This window comes from Hippocampus zosterae, chromosome 15, assembly GCF_025434085.1.
Source record: "Hippocampus zosterae strain Florida chromosome 15, ASM2543408v3, whole genome shotgun sequence".
In the NCBI taxonomy this organism is placed as follows: Eukaryota; Metazoa; Chordata; class Actinopteri; order Syngnathiformes; family Syngnathidae; genus Hippocampus; species Hippocampus zosterae.
Window position 1 is genome coordinate 12,270,651 of NC_067465.1, and position 19,883 is coordinate 12,290,533.

Consider the following 19,883-nt stretch of genomic DNA (forward strand, 5'->3'; position numbering starts at 1 on the left):
TCAATGGACTACGGCTCCCATAATGCAATGTTTTACTTCCACTATGGGAATCCAGAGTTGCCGCACAAACGCACCCACTGAACGAGCGAGTGACCGTATTTACCAAACATTAAACATTGTAACATTCACATTTAACGTATTTATATTTTATTTACATTTCAGAAATTGAAATAAACAGAGTACAACACGTAAAACTTGACCTCAGAGACAAAAAATATTTTATATTGGTATAGAATAGTGTAAAGGATTTCCCCATCAAAAAGAAAAGAAAATGTTTACATTCCGTATAAGAGAGTACGGGAAAAGTATTATACGACTTATAGTAGTAGTAATGATGCACTTTGATGGTAAAGCACAAGGACAAATTGAGACAAACCCATAGAAAAATAAACAGCTTCTCTAGAAGGCACAGTATGCACAGTGTCACTTTTAAATGGAGATGTATCTATTAGCCGGAATTTACATACAAACCTCCAACTTTGTTGCATCCAAATTCACAATGCTCAATTTTCATTTTTTTTTGCGGTTAGTAACCAGCATCAGTTCCGATATAAAAAAATTAAACGTTTAGTAGGGTATGATAAAACGAGTGACACAAAGGTCAAGAGTCCTTGTTTCAAATAATGCGGGTCTGGCACCTTTGGTGAGCCATTCAACATATACAATTGTGAGTGGGGACAGACGATCCCAACCTAAAGCAGCTCTCATCCAGAGTGTCTCACCAAATCGAAAATGTCTGTGTGATATATACACACCACAGCGATTATGAGCAAGTTTGATAAGAAATCCAATGCTGCTTCTCTTCCTACAGCCTATACATGATCCCACAAAATACGAGAATCTAAATTGCTTGTTGCTTATTCATACAAAACAGATGGGCTGTTTAATTGTCCACGGCGAGAACTACGTGTGTGCATAACGCTAGTCCAAAGAAGAAGCCTGGCTTTTCATTTTTGGACCGTTAGAAGTCCAACACCCCTTTAAATTTGTCATGAAGCTTGTATTTATTGTATTTGGAGAGGAATAAGTATCAAAAGTAGTTTCTATTGCCTTTCTGTGGTTATCGGGCTGTCAAAGAGAGAATGAGCTCTGGTGATGGTTATGATGAGAAGGGAAAAGGAAAAAAACAACAACACACAAATAAACTGTATAACATTGCAATTATTTTGCTTTGGTTTGGCCTGCTTCAGAAACAAATCTAACTAGCCTTCCTGTCCAAAGTCCTCTGTGAATTTTTTCAGTTTGTGGAGATCCTGCTCATTGACGGTGGGCTTGGTGTTGGACAGAGACCTCAGCATGTCAGACTGCAAAGACCAAATCAAGAGGGATCATTATTTCACCAGAACAAGCCAGTAAACACAGCACAGTCTTGAAGGATGGCCCACCATACAAACTGTAGGTTCCAGAAGCTTCTCTCCGGGGACGTCGATCCATGTCATCTCAATTGCGTTGGGATCGCCGGGCGAGCAAGGCGTCAAGAGGTCGTGTACAATTATTAGGGGGTCCGCTCTCGATGGTCCATTCACCTTAAAAACCGCAACCAATCCAAACAATGCGATAATCGTCAAGAGGAAACGATACATCACTTCTCAAGCAACAACATGACTATTAAAAAAAAGTTACCCTTTTAAAGTGGGTTGCCGCCTGGACCTTTCGGACGGGCTGCATGAGCGCATCTCTCACGATGACACTGATATCAGCGCCCGAGTAGCCTTCCGTTTTCTTGCCCAGTGTGACAAAATCCGAGTCGGTCAGACTGTTGGGGGTGGAGCCCAGGTGGAGCTTGAACATGAAGCCGCGAGCATGCTCTTCTGGCAGTGGAATGTAGATCCTCTTCTCAAATCTAACATGGTTTGATTAAACAGAGGTGAGTGTGGACAATGGCGCATGTACGCTACGCAACTCGCACCAACTGGGGTCGAGCCACTACCTTCTTCTGATGGCAGAGTCTAGGGTCCACGGAATGTTTGTCGCCCCAAGAACCAGCACTCCGTCATTGTCAATTCCAACACCTGGAATAAGATTATATTAGTAGGTCTGAATGATTTGGGGGGAGGGGGGGTGATCTCATGGCATTTTTTTTCCTGCTCAATGTTGTGATTTAATGAGCATTTACTTTGTTAACGTCCTCCATGTATTTACGTAACTAACACAAGCAATGTATTCATCTGCATTACAATACAAAAAAAAAAATCGATTATATGTAATCGTTTTGGTTTTACAGGTTAGGATTACTCGAAAAGTCAAATGAACTTTGAATGAATACGAAAAACGCTTTATTCAACTACCGGTACTTCTATTTGAGTTGTCGAGAACACTTTGCCTTGCAGTCTTTTAAGCGTTCCACGACTACTAATTGACAACTCCAAAATTCAACCAAACAAGCTCGATGGCCTAAACATTGATGGAATTTCAATTCAATTATGCCCATACCTCGTTTTCCATTGGAGGGCTTATTACCGGTACTTGAATTTTATATCATCATTACATACCTTGAATTCACCCCAATATGTGTGCTTCAAACTAAAATGGCTGACCTTTTTTGGACAAAGAAACCGTGAGACGTTTTTTTTGTCCAACCAGTTAAGACAGCCAAAGCCACTCAGTTTTATGTCGCATTATAAAATAGTGTGGGAGCCATTTAACTTCTCTCAAAATTTCAAGAGGTGCTATTGATTTGAGTATCGGGCACATATTCGGCACTCCTAAGAATGAACACTCACAATCACAGCTATGGTCAATTTAGAGGCTTCAGTGACCTTAGCAAGCTTGCCTTTCAAACGTGGGAGGAAGCTGGAGTATCAGAACCGAGAGGTAGACGTGTTAACCGTAAACGAGGTAGTCAGCTCTAAATTGCATTCAGCATGAGATTTAATAGCCAACCTTTTGGGAAAAAAATCGTTAATTTCCAAATATTTTTTTGAGTGATGTGAAATACCAGAGAATCGGCGGCATCAAGGGCACGTCTTGTAAACTTCGCTTCTATTTATAGTAGAGCGGCAGCCACAATTTTTTTCTTCCCCATGTGATCCAGTTAGCAATCCATTGTTAACATTTTAACTGGGTGATGGAAAGATAGGGGAGGGGTGGAAGCTAAGCTGTCAGCGTCTAGAGCAGAGTGAACATTGGTTGGAAATTAAAACACAAGTGGAATGTTTGCTGGGTTGCTCATGCCTGTTTATCAGCCAATGTAACACAACACTCTAGTTCCTTTAAAAATAAGCAGCAGCGAAACATGAGGGTGACGTTGGGTTGGTTGTGTGTTGAAATGTCTGTCAGTCTCAAACTACACTTGAAAACAGAAGTTTAGATCCACTCTAAATATATTTAAAAAGAACAGAAGACACATAAGCCCATACAGTTTCAACAGCATTGAGATCAGGGGCTTGTGGAAGGCGAGGCAAAAACATTTGACTTTACTCGACATAAGCCGCTTTGGAACCAGTTTGGCAAGATTGCTTTTGGTCATTGTCCATTTGCGCCCAAACTTTTAACTTGCTGGCTGATGTCTTGACGTGTTGCTTTCCTATTTCCACAAATTGATCTTTCCTCACGATACCATCTATCCCATTACGTAACCCAGTACCTCCTGCAGCAAAAGCAACTCAACCACATGTTTTTCCCTTTCCCTCCAAATGTAACAATGCTCATTGTGGCAAAACAGTTCAGTTTTTGTCTCATCAGACCACCGGGGACATGTCTTTACAAGCAAAGTTGAGTTGAGTCTTAAAAAATAAGGTAATGGCTCTTGTGTGCATTTGCCTTTTAGAATCTGCCTGTGGCTCATAATACGAGCTTCAGCCAGCATCTTCACAAGGTCTTGTACTTTGGTTCTTGGGTTGATATGCATATTTGGTAGCCACTTCCTGAGTGGTATGATGGCTGGAAATTCCCATAGTGTTAATATTTATGTCTATTTGTTTGAGGAGATGATGTGGCACCCTCGGGGCATCTGAAAATTGCAACCAAGGATGAACCACACTAGTGCCTGTGCACAATTCTCTTCCTCATATCTCCACCGTTTTCTTTTGACTTAGTCCATGTGACATAAAGAAGCAGGGCATTTTAGTGTGCCTTCAAATACATCCACGTGTGTCTCCAACTCCTATGGTGTTGGTAAACCTACCAGAAGATTCAAAGACATGCCGTCAGCTGTATTTCCCCAAATTGTTTAAAAGCGTAATGCAAGGTTGTGACTTTGAACAAGGAAATGAAAAAGTTAAGACTATTTACTGTAGCGATGCAAGTTTAGGATTTTTATTTATTTTTTTGCTGTAGACGTAAAAACAAACGCTAACTATATTTTTCAAGGACAACCATGATCAGCGTTTCCACTTGAACGAATAATGTCATCCAAATCCAAAACCTCCACTTTGGAAGTCATTTTTCCCGGTTATATTTTCAGGCTTAGAAACCTTTTTTGGTTTTAAATGCAAAATAATTGTTAAGGATATGGGCGGTGTATTGAATACTTTTCTTCTTTTCCTTTTCAAATGTGCAATTTATTTTCCATGTTTTGACCAACCTTACATGGAAGAGATGAAAAGTGAGTGCTTCAGGTTTCATCAGCCAAAGATTGTAGCTCGTCAGACCTACCTTGCATCTGCACGAGGAACTCTGTCTTGATACGTCGCGCCGCTTCGCTCTCGTTCTCGTTCCTGGAGCCACAGAGGGAGTCGATCTCATCAATGAAGATAATGGAGGGCTTGTTTTCTCTCGCGATGGCAAACAGATTCTTAACTAACCTGGATGAAAGAGAGAGAGTGAGTTTAGGCGTTCATGACGTTTGATCAGACTCGTCTTATTTGACTCTGGCTTTCGATTGGAACTTACTTCTCACTTTCTCCCAACCATTTGGAAACAAGATCAGACGAGGAGACAGACAGGAAGGTCGAGTTGTTGGCCTCTGTGGCGACAGCTTTCGCAAGGTAAGACTTTCCTGTACCCGGTGGTCCAAAGAGCAGGATGCCCCTCCATGGTGTCCTCTTGCCTTCAAATCACCAAAGCCGTCATTGGAACTTAACTGGTGGTTCGGAACACAAGACCTGGTCTGAACACTAAATTGCATACTGTACCTGTAAATAGATGAGGGAATTTAATGGGGAGAATCACAGCTTCTTTCAGGGCCTCCTTCGCGCCCTCTAAGCCGGCAACATCATCCCACTTGATGTTTGGCTTCTCCATAACAATTGCACCTGCAGATGGGGAGAAACAAAAACAAAAAACAGTATAACAGGTCGCCAAAAAAGCTGTTTGGAGTAAGTAACACACTATATAACTTGGTCGCATCAAAAGTTGTGTTATTTAGATTTCAACCAAATATTCCTTAAAATTCAAACATTTTCTTGAACTTTGTGACATCACACAGGGCAAAAACAAAACTTTTAAGATGTAAGGATGAACTCAATGGGCGCTTTTGAAAATGGAACCTCCGGCAACATAGTATGATGTCTGGCTGCCCAGGAGATTATGAGCAACACTAATACCTGATCAATATCAATTACAGATTGTACAAAAAGCAGATCACAAACTAACCATGCCTTCTGTATTTTGCCTCGTATTCAAGACACGTCAAGGTCTCAAGCTAACCTGCTCATTTTCACCTCCACCCTTTGCCCGGTGCCAAACGCAAATAAATTTTAGACTGGCTATCATGTTAGCAGAGACACTATGAAAATTAAGGAATTAAGTTTCGGATTAATGAATTGTCTTTGAAATCATTTACTCCTTACCCAGTACTTTAGCCTCCATTCTTAGACACTAACCCAAGTGTTTTTGTTTTTTTCTTTTTTAAACATTACACTTATTATTCACTACACGACAGTTCGAAAACCTTGAAAACTCTCCTAGGTCAAGGGATGGCTCTTTGCTTTCCTGTGCTTAATTGTGTCTGCTGGGCTTCCAAAAGTGAGCAATTTTACTTTACATTATTTACACTTTGATCCTCTCCTCTTTCATCTATAACTGCTTCAGACAACAAAGTGTATGCAGAAAAGTGGTGAAGATTGCACGACTGTCCCTGTCCTATGTGTTGTCTTGTGTTATTTTTGTTATTTTGACTTCAAAATGGCGCCGCGAGAGTGGCTGCCTTTCCAGCAGCTCCTATTTTTTTGTTGTTCTACTTCTTCCTTTCATAACTTTGCTGCTGTGAATCTGGAATTTCTCCATTGCGAGACTAAAAAAGGTTTTCTTACTTGGGTTCATGATACAGTCGTTAGCTCCTCCTTGTATATGTATAGCAGTTAAGAATGGTAAAATTCTTAAGTTAATGATGGTGACAGTTTGCACCTGAAACAAATTAATTTACCATATTATTTCCCATGGGGAGGGGGGGGGGGCTGATTAGATCAATTTAACGAGTGTCAGGAGTAAGATTGTGCTCAATTTTGGTGATTCCGCTGCAGCTAACGTAGCCATGATTCAAATCAAATCCCCTCGAGTTTAATGTTGTGCTGTGATTCACGACATACCGCCCAAGTAGGCAAATAACAAACCTGAGAGTTGATTCTGCAACTTCTTCTTCTCTGGATCTTCAGCGTCATCACTATCATTCCTGAGCACACAAACAAACAAAATCAACAAGACTGAGGATCTGATCTGAATGGGTCCATACATCACTGCCCCACCCACAAACGTACCCTTTGTCACTCGACTCTTTGACAGGTTTAGCAGGTGGAGCTTTCTCTTTCTTTTGGAGATACTCCTTCAACTTCTCTGCCCGATCCAAATATTCGGCACATTTTGCGCGGATGCTCTGTTTCGCTTTTTCACCTTGAGCTTCATCTGGAAGGAGTCCGGAGAACATCAAAAGACCATATAGAAACAGAGTGTGACATTTCAAACCTTTGCCATCTGTGCAGGCTGAATGCAGATAACTTTGTCATTGAGGGCTTACATTTGACCACATGGAGGAAGTACTGTACAGCTGCCTGGTACATCCGCAGAGCCTCCTCATAATTCTGAGCTTTATCCTCCTGAGCCGCCTTGCTGGCAAGATCAATGGCTTTCTAGGAACAAAAACACAAGAGAACCGTTTGAGGTTTTACACATACAAACAAGAGAAACAAATTAGAGCAGTTTCCCTCCCTTGCAAATGGCAATCAAAATCAACATAGGCCTGCTCATTGGATGTCTCTGAATGATTATCGTAGTTTATCTGTCCTGTGGTGCAGGATGTGTTACAATTTCGTTTTCCTCCCCAAACTGCTTGGATAACATCCAGGGTCCCCATAGTGAATGTTTTTTGCCGCAATAAAAACAATAAGGCCAGGACTTATACCACAATGTATCTTTATAATACTATTCTTCTTTGTGTTTTGCTTAAGTCTTAAGGATACCATGTCAGCCTTAGTACTAAAATTGACATACATTCTTTTGCATGTGGTGAATATAGTGATTTTCTCCTTTTCATGTGCGAGGTCCCTGATGTTTGAAAACTCAGACGTCAAAACATTTGAATGATTTCACTCAAAGGATGTACGATGTTAATCTGAATTTGTGCATACACGAGCACTCGTTAAATTGAGTTTCATGTTCCACCTGACGTTGCGTACTGAACGGCACACAGTGGTTCCGTGTGACGACATCAAGGTAGGAGTGCCATCACCTGACGGCGGTGCCCACTTCCTATTGGTTTCTGCTTTTCTTTACAACACGGCTCTAAAGCTATCTTTAAACATAACAGCCAATTTGTGATATAATTACGACAGTGCTATTTTCGACTGTAAAATGGAGTCACGGCACGGGCCAAAAAACAACATGCTAGTTGGATCGTTAGCCGCGCTGTCAACCAAAGCTCAAGGTTGGGACACACTGTCAGATACATAATTAAGCCTAAGGTTTTGTGACTGCTTTATTGTGCGTAAAGGATTTTATGGCAGATACCTTTAGCGGTCCAGGGACGACTTTTACCAAATAACAACAAAGGTTAGCAAAAGCTATGGGAGCTAAAATGGCTAATTAGCAGCACAGCTTTCGTCTTTCGACAGTCGTCCAACTACTAAACAAGGGTTTTCAAAAACCAACAGCCCAGGACAAAACAGCAAATGTATTTTATGTTGTCGCGGAAAATCGTAAGTTATTCGCCAATCCTTTCGCCAGCTTCGGGTTTGAGCGTTTACTTACCTGTAAATTGTTGTTGGTCGCCATGAGGGCTGATCACTTGTCCGATAGCCGAAACGATCGAAAGATCTTCGACAGAGTCTGCTTTTAAAACTTAGTTGAGAAGTGAGCTCGTCAATATGTAATTCTAGCAACTCTTTGGCTTGATTTCCTTTCTGAAATCGTCCCCGACTTGCTTCGAGGAGGGAACTTCCGCATTGAAAAGCGTCGACTTGCGCACCGGGAATGTGGTGACGTCACGACGTAGATGACGCTCAGCCAACGTCACTGGATCGGTATTTATTTATTTATTTTATTGCCAAGTTTTTAATTTTACTCTCTCACGTTCGAAAACACCTTTACATTCTACCCCTTACGCTGTCAATTTCGTCTTGCTACTCTTTAAATAAATACAACTTAGGGAAAGTGTAAGTCATCGTGGTTGAACTCTTGATTGACAGTCACACTTGAAACGGTACTTCCACTTACCAAGTGTGGCTACATTAAACACCTTTGCAGAGCACCAGTATTCCGACCCCACAGTATAGTTTATCGCTAACCTACATTTGTACAAAAGGTCACAGTTACAAGAAATGTTCATTGAAAAAAACTTTCAGGACATGAATATTAAATAAATACATGAAATGGAGGGGGGAGGGGGGTCTGTATGGTGGTAACTTAGTGTGCCTCCTTGTGCCGCATAGCAATAGAGTAATCTTCTGCCACTCTGAAAAACTAGTGAAGTGCGCACTTTTTGTAACCTCAAAAGCTGTCAGGAAGGTTAAATAGTCCTCTATGTCTATAGTTATTTATACATTTGCACAATAAACATAAATCTGTATCAACCTCTTTATACTCTAGGTACTCGTGTAGTTCTTCCGCTCTATCCAGGTACTCCTTACATTTGTCTCTGATTTTCTGATTGCCATCTTTACCCTGCGGTTCACCTGATAGAAAGAAAGACATCATGTTCATTAGCATTCAACAGAGCGATCCATTCTTTTGTCATTGATGAGACAAGGTCTGACAAGCACAGTGAAACCTGTAATGTTGATCATCATCACACAAGCCCCCCAAAAACCCCAAACACAATTTAATTAATGCATGAATTAATCATGATGAGTCTCACTGAGCTGAAGTCTCGCATATCTCGATGACGTGGGTTTGTACAACTTCAGGGGGGTTTGAATTTTAAGGTTTCATAGTTCACAGAAGAACAATATGCATCCTTTATCGAAACGTTGGGCAATCACATTGACTCACATCCATGTTTGTACTGAGAAGCCCCCAGTCGGAGCCTTTCTGAACAACATCAGACACAATGTGTTACCTGACTTGGTCACTCACGATTTAAAATGTGGAGAAAGTACTTGACAGCATGTTTGTAGGAGCGAATGGCCTCTTCATAGTTCCCCGCCTGGTCTTCTTGCGCGGCCTTCTGTGCCACTGCGATGGCTTTCTGAAAGAACATAATCGTGATCGCTTGAAACGTGTTCCTTGTTCTTTGTGACTTGCTTATTGGGCTGCATATGAGGAGCGCAATGTTAGAAGCAGCCCAATATTACGACAGCCCCAATAATTAACATCCTGTGAAATTGATACCCGTCTGGCAATGTCAGCAGAAACAAGGCATTTATGACCGATCTGTCGTACAGCTCTTGTATTGGATTTGTCTGGATTGGGCAGTTGTATCTATTAAGTGTAAAGTAGACAGCATTTATTTACTTAACTGGACCACTACAATTCCTTCCAAAGGTCCAGAATTGGAACAGTGAGGCCAATTCTTTCATTTTTGCTTTAGGCTGACAATATTGGTGCTTGACATCAAAGTATGAATATGTGTCAAGAGATCAACAGTTCACCTTTTATTTTTCATTCTTTACCCCTGCATCTGATAATCAATGGATGTAGATTTTTTTTAAATATTTAGGAAGGGTGGGGTAATGAACGGAGCATTTTTGTTCTAACCCATCTAGTTTTCATATGATGTCAAGTATTGCAGTAAGTGACTGACAGGTATGTTTTGTTTCTCAGGTGTGTCCTAATCCATTTACCATTGAAAAAAACAACAACTGAATACACGTTACAGATGTAACCAACTTGGAAACGAGGGAGTGGATATGAGTAAAGAACAAGCAATTGTGAAGCCGAGAGACGTCCACAAACATTGGTCAGAGCAAACGCAACCATTTAGAATGTCCTGAAGAGGAAAAACACCACTGGTGTACTAAGTAACAAATGAAAAATGGGCAACTGCAGTGGTTGATGACAGAAACATTGTGAGAGCTGTCAAGATTAAACTTCAGCTAATTATAAGGCTAAAGATTTTAACAAAAAAAGGATCTGCTCCTGATCTCAAACCTACAAGCTGAACTATGAAACATCAGCGCTAATGTCATTGCTGAGACTTCTTTTTTCTTTTCTTCAGGGGAAATTAGTGGAAGAATTTGGACTGCCTATGTAAATCCTGAGACTTAAACCTTAGAGAGCATGTATTTTACCTGCTAAAGAGGAGATTGAAGGGGGTGACTGGTCAAAAACAACCAACCAAAACAAGCTGAGCTTAAAGCATGGGAAAGCCTGGGAAAGCAAAAATAAATAAATAAAATAAAAAATAAAATGAATGAACAAGGTTGGGGAGACCAGCAAAGGAATTGCAGCAAAATATCAGGTACTATATTACTGTATTTATGTTCATGCATTTTAAGTCTATTGATTACAATATTTTTGCTCACCTAAAAAAAAGATTGTTTGTTACAAATAATGCCTGTTTTTATATTGTGTACCAGATCCAAATGTCTATCGGTGGAAATAAAACCTGAAATGTTGATCATTTGTCGTTCATCTTTTGTTGTCCATCCCAAACGTTTTCAGTTGACAGCAAAACCAAAGAAACGTCCCAAAACAGTTGGAGGAGAGTATAGATGTGTTCTCCTCACAAAATAGAGATCAAAAAAAATTATTTCACGACTATTGATGATAAAGTATGTGGGTCTGTTTGTTTGGGGGTTTTTTTTGGTTAAGTGGGGAAAAAAACATTACCGGTAAATAATTGAATGATAATCAATGGACGGAATGAAACATGACACAAAATATTTGCCTTTCATGTACAGTATTCATTAGATATATACATACATTTTTCGTGCGTTATTATTATGATTAAAACAATTCGAAAATCATCCCACGCAGAAGCCTGCAATTAGCATGGGCGGGGCAACAAATACGTTTTAATCATGGAATAGCTCACTTTTATTGCAGAACGCGGGGCTCCGATGTTATGATAAGTATTGAGATAATGTGAAGAGGCTGCTCTTGTTAACCTTCAACGACAGTCAACAACGTGCCGCCGGTAGAGTCAACAAAAGCGCTGCTTCCATTTCAAAAAATGGCTGGTCGACTATTGTTTAATTCATTGTTGACAGTCAAAGCTTGAGCTTTCCTCGGCTTGAAAGTGAATAAGAGGATTTCATTTGTTCACTAAAAGACCATTTAGTTTGTCATTATTTTACGGCGAACATTAAAACAAGAGTGAAAGTTCGTTGATCCTACCTGCAGATTGGTGGGCTCCATGTCGGAGTCCGGTCGACCCCAAAAACAACAAATCGAAATTCAAAACTTGTTTTGAATTTGTTGAAAAACGAAGTGACAGCGCACTGGAAATTCCTGGTTGGATTAGTGTTTCCGTCCGTGCGTGCGCGTGCCACACACTCAACAATGCCGTCCAGTGAGTGAGTCACAAGTTGTTGTCACGCCAAACCAACACTGCATTGCCGAAGCCTTTCCTTTTCCTCACCAACCATAGAAATGCATTCAAACATCAATGTTTCGTACTTAAAAAAATAGAACATGTCCCAAAATGACGACACAGTCAGCTCGCCGTCGTTACAATTGGACATCCGAAAGTTGAGGTTTGTGTCACGCCCCTGGAAAAAAAGTTATACACAGTAAAGGCACTAGAGGGAAGCAGAGTTCTAGATTTCGACACAGCTGGTGTCCTACCTAAATTACCTCACCAAAAACCGGATTTCGGTTTTATATTCCACAATAATTGCTGTTATTTAAACGGAGTCGAACGCGCACACAACATATCTATCCACTTATGATTACAAGAGATGCGCAGAAACGCCACGACAATAACCCCTTTTGTTTGACGTTTATAACGTCTCCAAAAGTTAACTGTCGAAAAAAACCCTTGATGTGATTCTACTATAAAAGTATATGCAAATCACAGCACAGTGGTGGGGAAATAAGGAAATACAAATGGGCTAATATAGACAAGAATATAAATAGAAATGTCAGGTTTCTGTACTTTACTTCTACTTTTATAGACGACATTTTACCTTGACCCCCTTCGTTTACAAACGGATCTCTGTACCTTATATCAAATTCTTATGGCAGCATATGCAAGTTCATTACTGCATAAAAAGAGGGCAATATTTAGTGTGGTCAGAATGTTATGTTGTGCTACGCCAACAAAATCGGCAACGTATATCATTGACAGTAAAGACAAACATTTTTACTTTTACTTAAGGCCTGCTTTTGTTTACGCTTAATCTAAATGCTTTCTTGTTAGCCCTGTTCATGATGTACTTTTTCATTTTTATTTAAGTCCATAAATTAAATCAGTTCCTCGTTTGCCATCGTATATAGTTTTTTTTTACACAAGTGACTGTGCTTCTACTTAAGTACAAAGAGTGAGTAGATTTTGCCACCACGGATTGACAAATGGTGACAGGAGGACCACACAAGCAGTCACAACGTCGACGTGTGACACCTGAGAGCGTCAGTGAGCGGAACCTCTCTGCATGACAATAGAATACTTGAAGCCGAAGCTCTTCACGAGGAAACATGCGCCCCCGGGACATTTCCTCCTCCTCTCGGTAAAGGCTGGACTTGAGCAAAGGGTTCTGCTGTGGAAGTATCGCGCGTAAATGGCGCAGCCCACAAGGACGCGGCGCTCCTCGGTGTTCTTCAGATGACCAGACCCACAGTCGGGACCTCCAGTGTGGAACATGGGGGGAGAGGTGACGCGAGCTCACCTCCTCGCAGTTTTACTCGCTTTTATCGTTTGCAGGTGCACGCGTGCACAAGAAACGCTCAATGGACTCACTGGTTTTAGTTTGAGCCCCCCGTACTTCAACCTGGCGCAAGGATCCAGGATTTCTGCAACAGCAACCTGTGGGAAGGATGAGTTCGAGAAGCCTAGGGCTGATTTGTACTGTAAACTTGTCGGGGGACCAACCACTGGACTAGTCACTCAGAATATTCGGGTAAGTTTTACGACCATCTATACAGTAGTAACATTACAAAGCCACCATTCTGAATGTTTCCTGTTGCCTGCAGACCAGGTTTCAACTGCCAGGAGTCCTTAGAGTTTTACCTCCATTGTTTGCGAAGGAAATAGCCTTCAGCAGTAGAATTGTAAGGGCACTACATCACTTTTGTAATAATGGCAGTCCGACAATAAAACATACACAATGCTTTCGTTTAAATTGCACTCGTGGGGATGGGGGTACGGGGGACAATAGCACACAATTTCTTGTCCTTGAGGTCTAAACTTAATCTCTGGAGACATATCTTGCTTTTCCAAGCTTTTGTTTTCTTTCTGCCTTCTATTTGGGATTACGGTACTTGTATTTGGACCTGTCACCTACATGTTAAAATGAAGTACTGATATGGCTGTAACACGTTCTTCCAGTATACTTGATTTTATTTATTTCTTTGCTCATGAAAGATGCCCATGACTTACAAACTCCCACATAGGATGTCCCTGCATAGTGGCTAACATTCCATGGTGCGATTAATTGGACTGCAAAGTAACCTTTACCAGTGGCCCAAAAGTTACACTCGAGCTTCCAAACTACCAAAAAAAAAGTGCAAAAGCACACAAAGGCAGACCCATTTTTAACTCCAAAAGTGCATTTATATCCCCCAAGGCACAATAGACATGTGTCTAACATGTTAAACACGTTCAGCTTTAATTAAATCTGCAATCACCTTTTGAAAGTACACACAAAATATGTCCAGTGAGTCTATCTAATCTATTCATCCATCCATCCATCCATCCATCCATCCATCCATCCATCCATCCATCCATCCATCCATCCATCCATCCACCCACCCATCCACCCATCCATCCATCCATCCATCCATCCACCCATCCACCCATCCACCCATCCATCCAAAGCGTGTTGGAGGAATAAATACAATTTATTTAAGATATATCACAATCACAAATTTTTATCTGTTGTGGTTGGGTCTGCAATGTATCCCTTATGATGAATAATAGTTCATAGTCTTTAAAAAAAAAACAATTCTACAAATGAATGCCTTCCCTTAATATAGACGACAACTGCCATTTTGCAAGTGACCCAAAACAGCCCCAAAAGCCATAGAAAAAAAACTCTCGGGACATTTTGCTTGCTGGCGGTTGATAATGAAGGGTCATATTTTGAAGTTCCTGTCACAAGCAAATCTTTGATATCACACAGGGCCAGTTCTGTGACTACTGCAATGCGGCTGATGTGAACAAAGCCTACCCAGTGACCAACGCTATTGATGGAACAGAGCGCTGGTGGCAGAGCCCCCCTCTCTCCAAGGGGTTAGGCTACAACGAGGTAAATGTCACTCTGGACTTCGGACAGGTAAGTTGATCATCATCTTGTTTGCTGATGGGTTGTTTTCCAATATCTTGAATAACAAAGGAATTGTGGTTTGTTGCAATGTTGTTGTTGTTGTTTTTTTTAAACGTCATCCGGCTTGGCAGTAGCGATCATGTGTGCTGTTCATGTGTGCCAAGAATCAGACTCATGCCCCCGTGGCTCGCAAATATGCTCCCGTCATGACCAGTGGACCCCGTGGCAGGAGTCTGGCTCGCGGCCTGTTAAATTTGCACCTCGCGACAAATTATCCGCTGTGAGGAAAGACGGGAATTCTCTGGTTTGGGTTTAAGCCTGAGAAGAATTTGTAGACCGAGGGCATGGCATTGGAGACCTGAATGTTGCAGTTTTAGACTTTCACAGTGCCACATAACGGGAGCTGGCTTTTGCTTTTCTATTTTCATGCGAAAGCTCAGCAAAGACCCCGCATAGCTAAATATAATACGGCTACATGTGCATGGACGCGTGCGGGGCCTTGAGGACGCCCGAGTTTAATATGTGGTAATGCTCCGTGTATTTGAGAGCGTTATACTGTATTATGGGGCGCTCTAAAGTGCATGACGTGGTCTGTCTGACTGTCACTACCAGCCGCACGGCAAACAGCGTGCTTCCACAGTCAAACACACACACACCTGTCACGCGCATTGTTCTTTTTATCCGCTGTAATTACTAACAGCACGGCAGTACACAATGCTCACCTGCCATTGTTGCATTTTGTGTTTGCAGACATTTTTTTTGTTGTTGTTTTTTTTTTTGAGGCGTAAAAAGCAAATATTGCAGATGTCTGAATTGCGAAACATGTGATGTGGGTCAGACCTTTTTCCCTTGGTAAAGTAAAGGGGACATGTGTGAAACTGACTTTATGGTTGCTTGTATACAAACCGTTTGGTTAAGTGCCCGCCCACCCAAGTGTGAAATTAAACAACCAAGGAGGGGATGTTTGTGTTTGTTGGTGTGTCCATGTGCCGCATACACACAATGTAGCGTATGAACTGTTGTGTGGAGTAAAAATGCTTCTACTGTCTTTGTGGGTACTCACTTGTCAAGGTAGTGAATGCGGATTCAGCTGTTACCCAGCACCGATATAGATTACAATTCTTTGTCCTTTAATATGAGTTTAACTTTACAACAGAGAGAGAAAAAAGAGGAGCCGAAGCACTGAATGAATGTCATTATTTTTGTCTCACTCTGTAATAATGTGTTGATTTATTTAAAAAAAAAAAAAAAAAAGAAGACGACCATTAGCCAAAAAAACCCCAAACCCAATGATTTTTGCCAATTTCATAAGAGTTAAGGCAGATTAATCTTGTGGGTCCTTGTACATTGTCGCTTATTCGCATGGGACAGGACCGGCTTCTAAAAAGGGCTATTTTCAGCAGGATAGGAAATAGAGTATGCTAAGTGTGCTCTACTTCTTGGTCCTTGTGGCATGTTACACATCACAGACATTAAAGGGCCCCTGGAAATTGTTTTAAATGATGAGAAAAATGCATGAATGTGTCACCTGCATAGGGACTGTTGCGAAAAATGGCTTTGTTGTTTTGGCTTTTCTGGGCTGTCCTTACAATTGTGAAAATTCATTTATTCATAGCCACTTTCAGAAACTCCAGATCAAAACATTTACTGACAAATGTAGTGACACAAACTCAGTCGCTAAAGATTCCTGGCCGGTTCTGCCAACGTTATCTGATGTTCCCATGGCCACAATGGAGATGATGTTCTTATTAAAGTGTAGTTTACCTTCTGATTGATTATGAAGATGTCAAGGTCAAATAACTCCAGAATACAAATCAACGCTTGCTTTGAGGACATTATGAAAGAAAACATACATTCTGAAGGATAATTTATATTGTTGGGGCAAGATGTGGGCTGCAACCAGCTGAATGAGTTCTGTGGTTTCTTTCAAGGCCAGCGCAGGTGGCTTTTCTATACCGCTGCCAGCAGATAAATAAGATAATGGCACTGTTGAAGTGTATGCTGAGGTTCAAAGTGTGCTTTTTTTTCCTTTTCTTTTTCTAAACAAGTCGTTTCCGCTGATCCTTTGAAAAAAAAGACTTGATGGTCTACCAAGTGTAAAGAAACACGTTATTTGAGAGACAAGTATTTCCGAATGTATGCTTTGTTGGCGACACGGTCTCTCAACCGTGACTACAACTATAAAAGTGTGGCAGACGACAGCAAAGTTCACCCGGCCTGCACCAGAAAGGCCAAAAGCTTTCTCATCCTGTACATCTTGCGTCTGTCTGTAACTTGTGAGACAAAAACACCGACCAACCAAATTCTCCTTCATTTGTGTTCATCAGCAGCGTAAGCCTCAAGTCCGATAATCCGTTTGTGTGTCTCAAAAAAAAGCAGAAGAAAAATGTGCGGGATTAATCTTGTGATGCAAGTGTGATTGAGGCTTTTTTTCATAGACAGGAGAGCAGCGCCGTGATGCAAGTGCCAGCAGAACCTGATTTTCGCATCAGCACAAGGCTTACTGCGCGTGTATTTCCAATTTGGCAAACTGGGCTCTGCCAAGATGGGCGGACCAATGCAGCAGTTGGAGTGTCTTGGCGGAAAGTCCATCAAAATCTTTTGTCTACTTAACCCAAGCCACTTTGATTGACCGTCATTTAAGACGGCTTTGATAAATCGCACAACAGCGCAGTGCTCCATCTCGCAGATCCGCCAGCCGGCGCTCATTTCTGAAATTACTAGCATGGGGTCTAATCCGCCTCCATGCAGATTTACACCACATGCTCTGCAGGATTTATACCGGTCATGAAAATAGAGTGCCTTGTGTGACATCATGCACAATGGAGATTTTTGACTTTGAGATGTAGATAAAATTTGAGTTTGGAAGACATTTTGTGGCCACTGTGTTATTTATTTCGAGACAAGCGGCCGAGCGTTCATATAGCATACATTAGAAAGAAGTCAATCCTACAATAGTCTGAGGTGCGTAGTAAAGGGCCACATTTATGTTGGGACATCTACTTAAATAACTTCCTCGATGAATTGTAGTGTCAAAGTGGTTTACATTGTTATTTTTATTTTTTCTAAGGAGACTCTTACTCTGAGTTACTGTAGGCTGAGCCACATTTCACATGCTTCTTCAGTTTTGATCTATGTATCACTGTACATGAAAACAACAATTGGTTGGCCTGGTGGCCCAGTGGTTAGCGCATTGACCACACAGTGCAGAGGTCATGGGTTCAATTCCAGCTCCAGCCTTCCTGTGTGGAGTTTGCACGTTCTCCCCGGGCCTGCGTGGGTTTTGTCCCGGTACTCCGGTTTCCTCCCACATTCCAAAAACATGCATGGCAGGTTGATTGAACACTCGAAATTGTCTCTAGGTGTGAGTGTGAGCGTGAATGGTTGTTCGTCTCTGTGTGCCCCGTGATTGGCTGGCAACTGGTTCAGGGTGTCCCCCGAATACTGCCCGAAGAAACCTGGGTTAGGCTCCAGCACTCTCCCGTGACCCTTGTTAGGATAATGAATGAATGAATAATTTGCCTGAAGTGTGGTGGAAAAAACGGAGAAAACAACGGCGTGTAACTCACGGCCAGAGGAGACAGAAAACCCCTGGCCTCACATTCAATCCGGGTTTACCTTACAGACTATGAAAAAGAAAAGAACTCCACTTTGAATGTGTGCTGTTTAACCAAGAAATGCCACTTAAGACCTTTTTAAAAATATGTCTTTAACTTGTTAATATTTTAGTGACATTGTTTGGCAATATCTGAATTTGCTTATTCCTGTTTTATATTATTGTCTGTTTTGGCCACCATGCTCTTTAAAAAAAACTTGTGTAGTGTTTTAATTTTTTTATTTTATTTTAAGAAATACTGAATTAGTAATTTCAAAGACTGCTTTTGACTTTCGCTTGAGTCATATTATTCTAAAGTAACAGTAGCCTGCTCTTACTTGGGTTCAATTTTTGGCTGTTCTGACCGTCTTTGTGGTAAACTTAAACCACGTCTGCCCCTACCCGAATACAAACTTCCAGGAACACTTGCCGTGGCGCAACCATCCCACGAGCAGCAGTCAAGCTATTGTTGCCGTAAACTTGGACAACACGTATCAGACGTCCAGTCACTCAATTTTTCTCGGGAATGTATTTTAAGAGGCCTGCATATACATGCGCTTATCTGACTGAGTGAGCCGAGAATGTGAGGCAAACATAGTGGGCTTTACTGCTGTCTGTGGTCCAATTGATGAGCCGCAGCTTATTCTGATACGCATGCCGCCGAAGCATTTTTGGACCTTAGTGGTTTTTGCTTCATAACTAGCTTACGAATCACTACTTGTGACTGTTTAATGATTAGTAAGAAGTTGTCAATGACTTATGGCAGTTAAGAAGTCGCCTCACTATTTAGCAAGCGCTAGCTGCTGCCGTGCATCCTCGCTCTCCATTGGGATGAATCGCTAATCCAACTGTCACCATGAGATTTTACCGTTTATAACAAACAAAGGGGCCAAAGCTGTGGCGCTAAATGCGGACTCACTATTTGGCAAGTAGGACTCCCTTCTTATCGAATGACGTGTAGCACTTTATCAAGCCCTTAGCAACGGGTCACTTAATTAATAACCAATCTGTGAACAATTTGGAAACTCTTGGATGTATGCCTGTATTGTAAAGTGGTGCCATTATTTTTACGGAGGGGCTGATTGGGGACAAAGTTGATCATTTATTAATCTATTGGCATTTTTCATGACAGTAAATTAATCACGTGCCCATTACATGAATTGTTTTGGTTGTTTGTTGTCATGACAACAGCATTGTGGGAAAAGTGTTTTTCCAAAGTTTTTAACGATGACACCAACTGCTTTAAATGTTGACAAGTGTAAAATACAAAAAACTGAAGGGATGGTCGTGACATTGAAGCTTCGGAGTTGCACTGTATGGATCAAGTAACAACATTATTATTAATATTATTAATTAATTAATGTCTTTATTTATTTGCTTTCAAGTGGCATCGTTGGGCTCGTGGCAGCATAAAGAGGAAAAAATGGCATTGCATATTTTCAGCATCTGAATTCAGCCTCTTTCAGACGTGGATAAACATGGGAAATATGTTGGCTAACTTCCAATCCAAGTGCAGTGTAAACGTAAACATTTAGCCCATCAATAAATGCATG

At 41.2% G+C, this 19,883-nt stretch overlaps 2 protein-coding genes and 1 long non-coding RNA gene across 8 annotated transcripts in view; 1 reads left to right on the forward strand and 2 right to left on the reverse strand.

Moving 5' to 3' along the window:
* Positions 1-124: 124 nt before the first annotated feature.
* Positions 125-11,999, reverse strand: vps4b (vacuolar protein sorting 4 homolog B). Of its 2 annotated transcripts, XM_052088639.1 has the most exons (13): positions 11,650-11,999; positions 9,448-9,559; positions 8,947-9,047; positions 6,896-7,007; positions 6,639-6,783; positions 6,495-6,553; positions 5,076-5,195; positions 4,834-4,990; positions 4,597-4,745; positions 1,931-2,012; positions 1,624-1,843; positions 1,386-1,526; positions 125-1,304 (listed from the first exon to the last, which is right to left on the reverse strand). In XM_052088639.1, the coding sequence occupies exons 1-13, from the start codon at positions 11,668-11,670 to the stop codon at positions 1,203-1,205; spliced, it is 1,521 nt and encodes a 506-aa protein (XP_051944599.1). In that variant the 5' UTR covers positions 11,671-11,999; the 3' UTR covers positions 125-1,202. The 2 variants fall into 2 exon arrangements, with proteins under 2 accessions (XP_051944599.1, XP_051944600.1); XM_052088640.1 differs by lacking the exons at positions 8,947-9,047; positions 9,448-9,559; positions 11,650-11,999 and adding an exon at positions 8,125-8,923.
* Positions 3,164-4,590, reverse strand: LOC127616861 (uncharacterized). The gene is made up of 2 exons (XR_007967223.1): positions 4,293-4,590; positions 3,164-4,232 (listed from the first exon to the last, which is right to left on the reverse strand). It is a non-coding gene; the product is annotated as an uncharacterized LOC127616861 (long non-coding RNA).
* An 861-nt stretch (positions 12,000-12,860) lies between the features above and the next one.
* si:ch211-241e1.3 (laminin subunit alpha-3) overlaps positions 12,861-19,883 on the forward strand; it is a 68,253-nt gene continuing 61,230 nt past the window's right edge. For 3 of the 5 annotated variants that reach the window (XM_052087800.1, XM_052087801.1, XM_052087802.1), the window contains exons 1-2: positions 12,861-13,370; positions 14,592-14,744. In XM_052087800.1, coding sequence (XP_051943760.1) covers positions 13,113-13,370; positions 14,592-14,744 — 411 coding nt within the window. In that variant the 5' untranslated portion in view covers positions 12,861-13,112. The remainder of the gene's footprint in view (positions 13,371-14,591; positions 14,745-19,883) is intronic. The other 2 variants (XM_052087803.1, XM_052087804.1) reach the window with 2 other exon arrangements.

Excerpts from the sequence above, each read along its gene's own strand:
- vps4b (XM_052088639.1), bottom strand. The coding sequence starts at position 11,670 with ATGGAGCCCACCAATCTGCAG. Across the intron at positions 6,554-6,638 it reads AAAGAGTCGAGTGACAAAGG|GAATGATAGTGATGACGCTG; the intron begins GTACGTTTGTGG and ends TTGTGTGCTCAG. Across the intron at positions 1,844-1,930 it reads GACTCTGCCATCAGAAGAAG|ATTTGAGAAGAGGATCTACA; the intron begins GTAGTGGCTCGA and ends AAACCATGTTAG.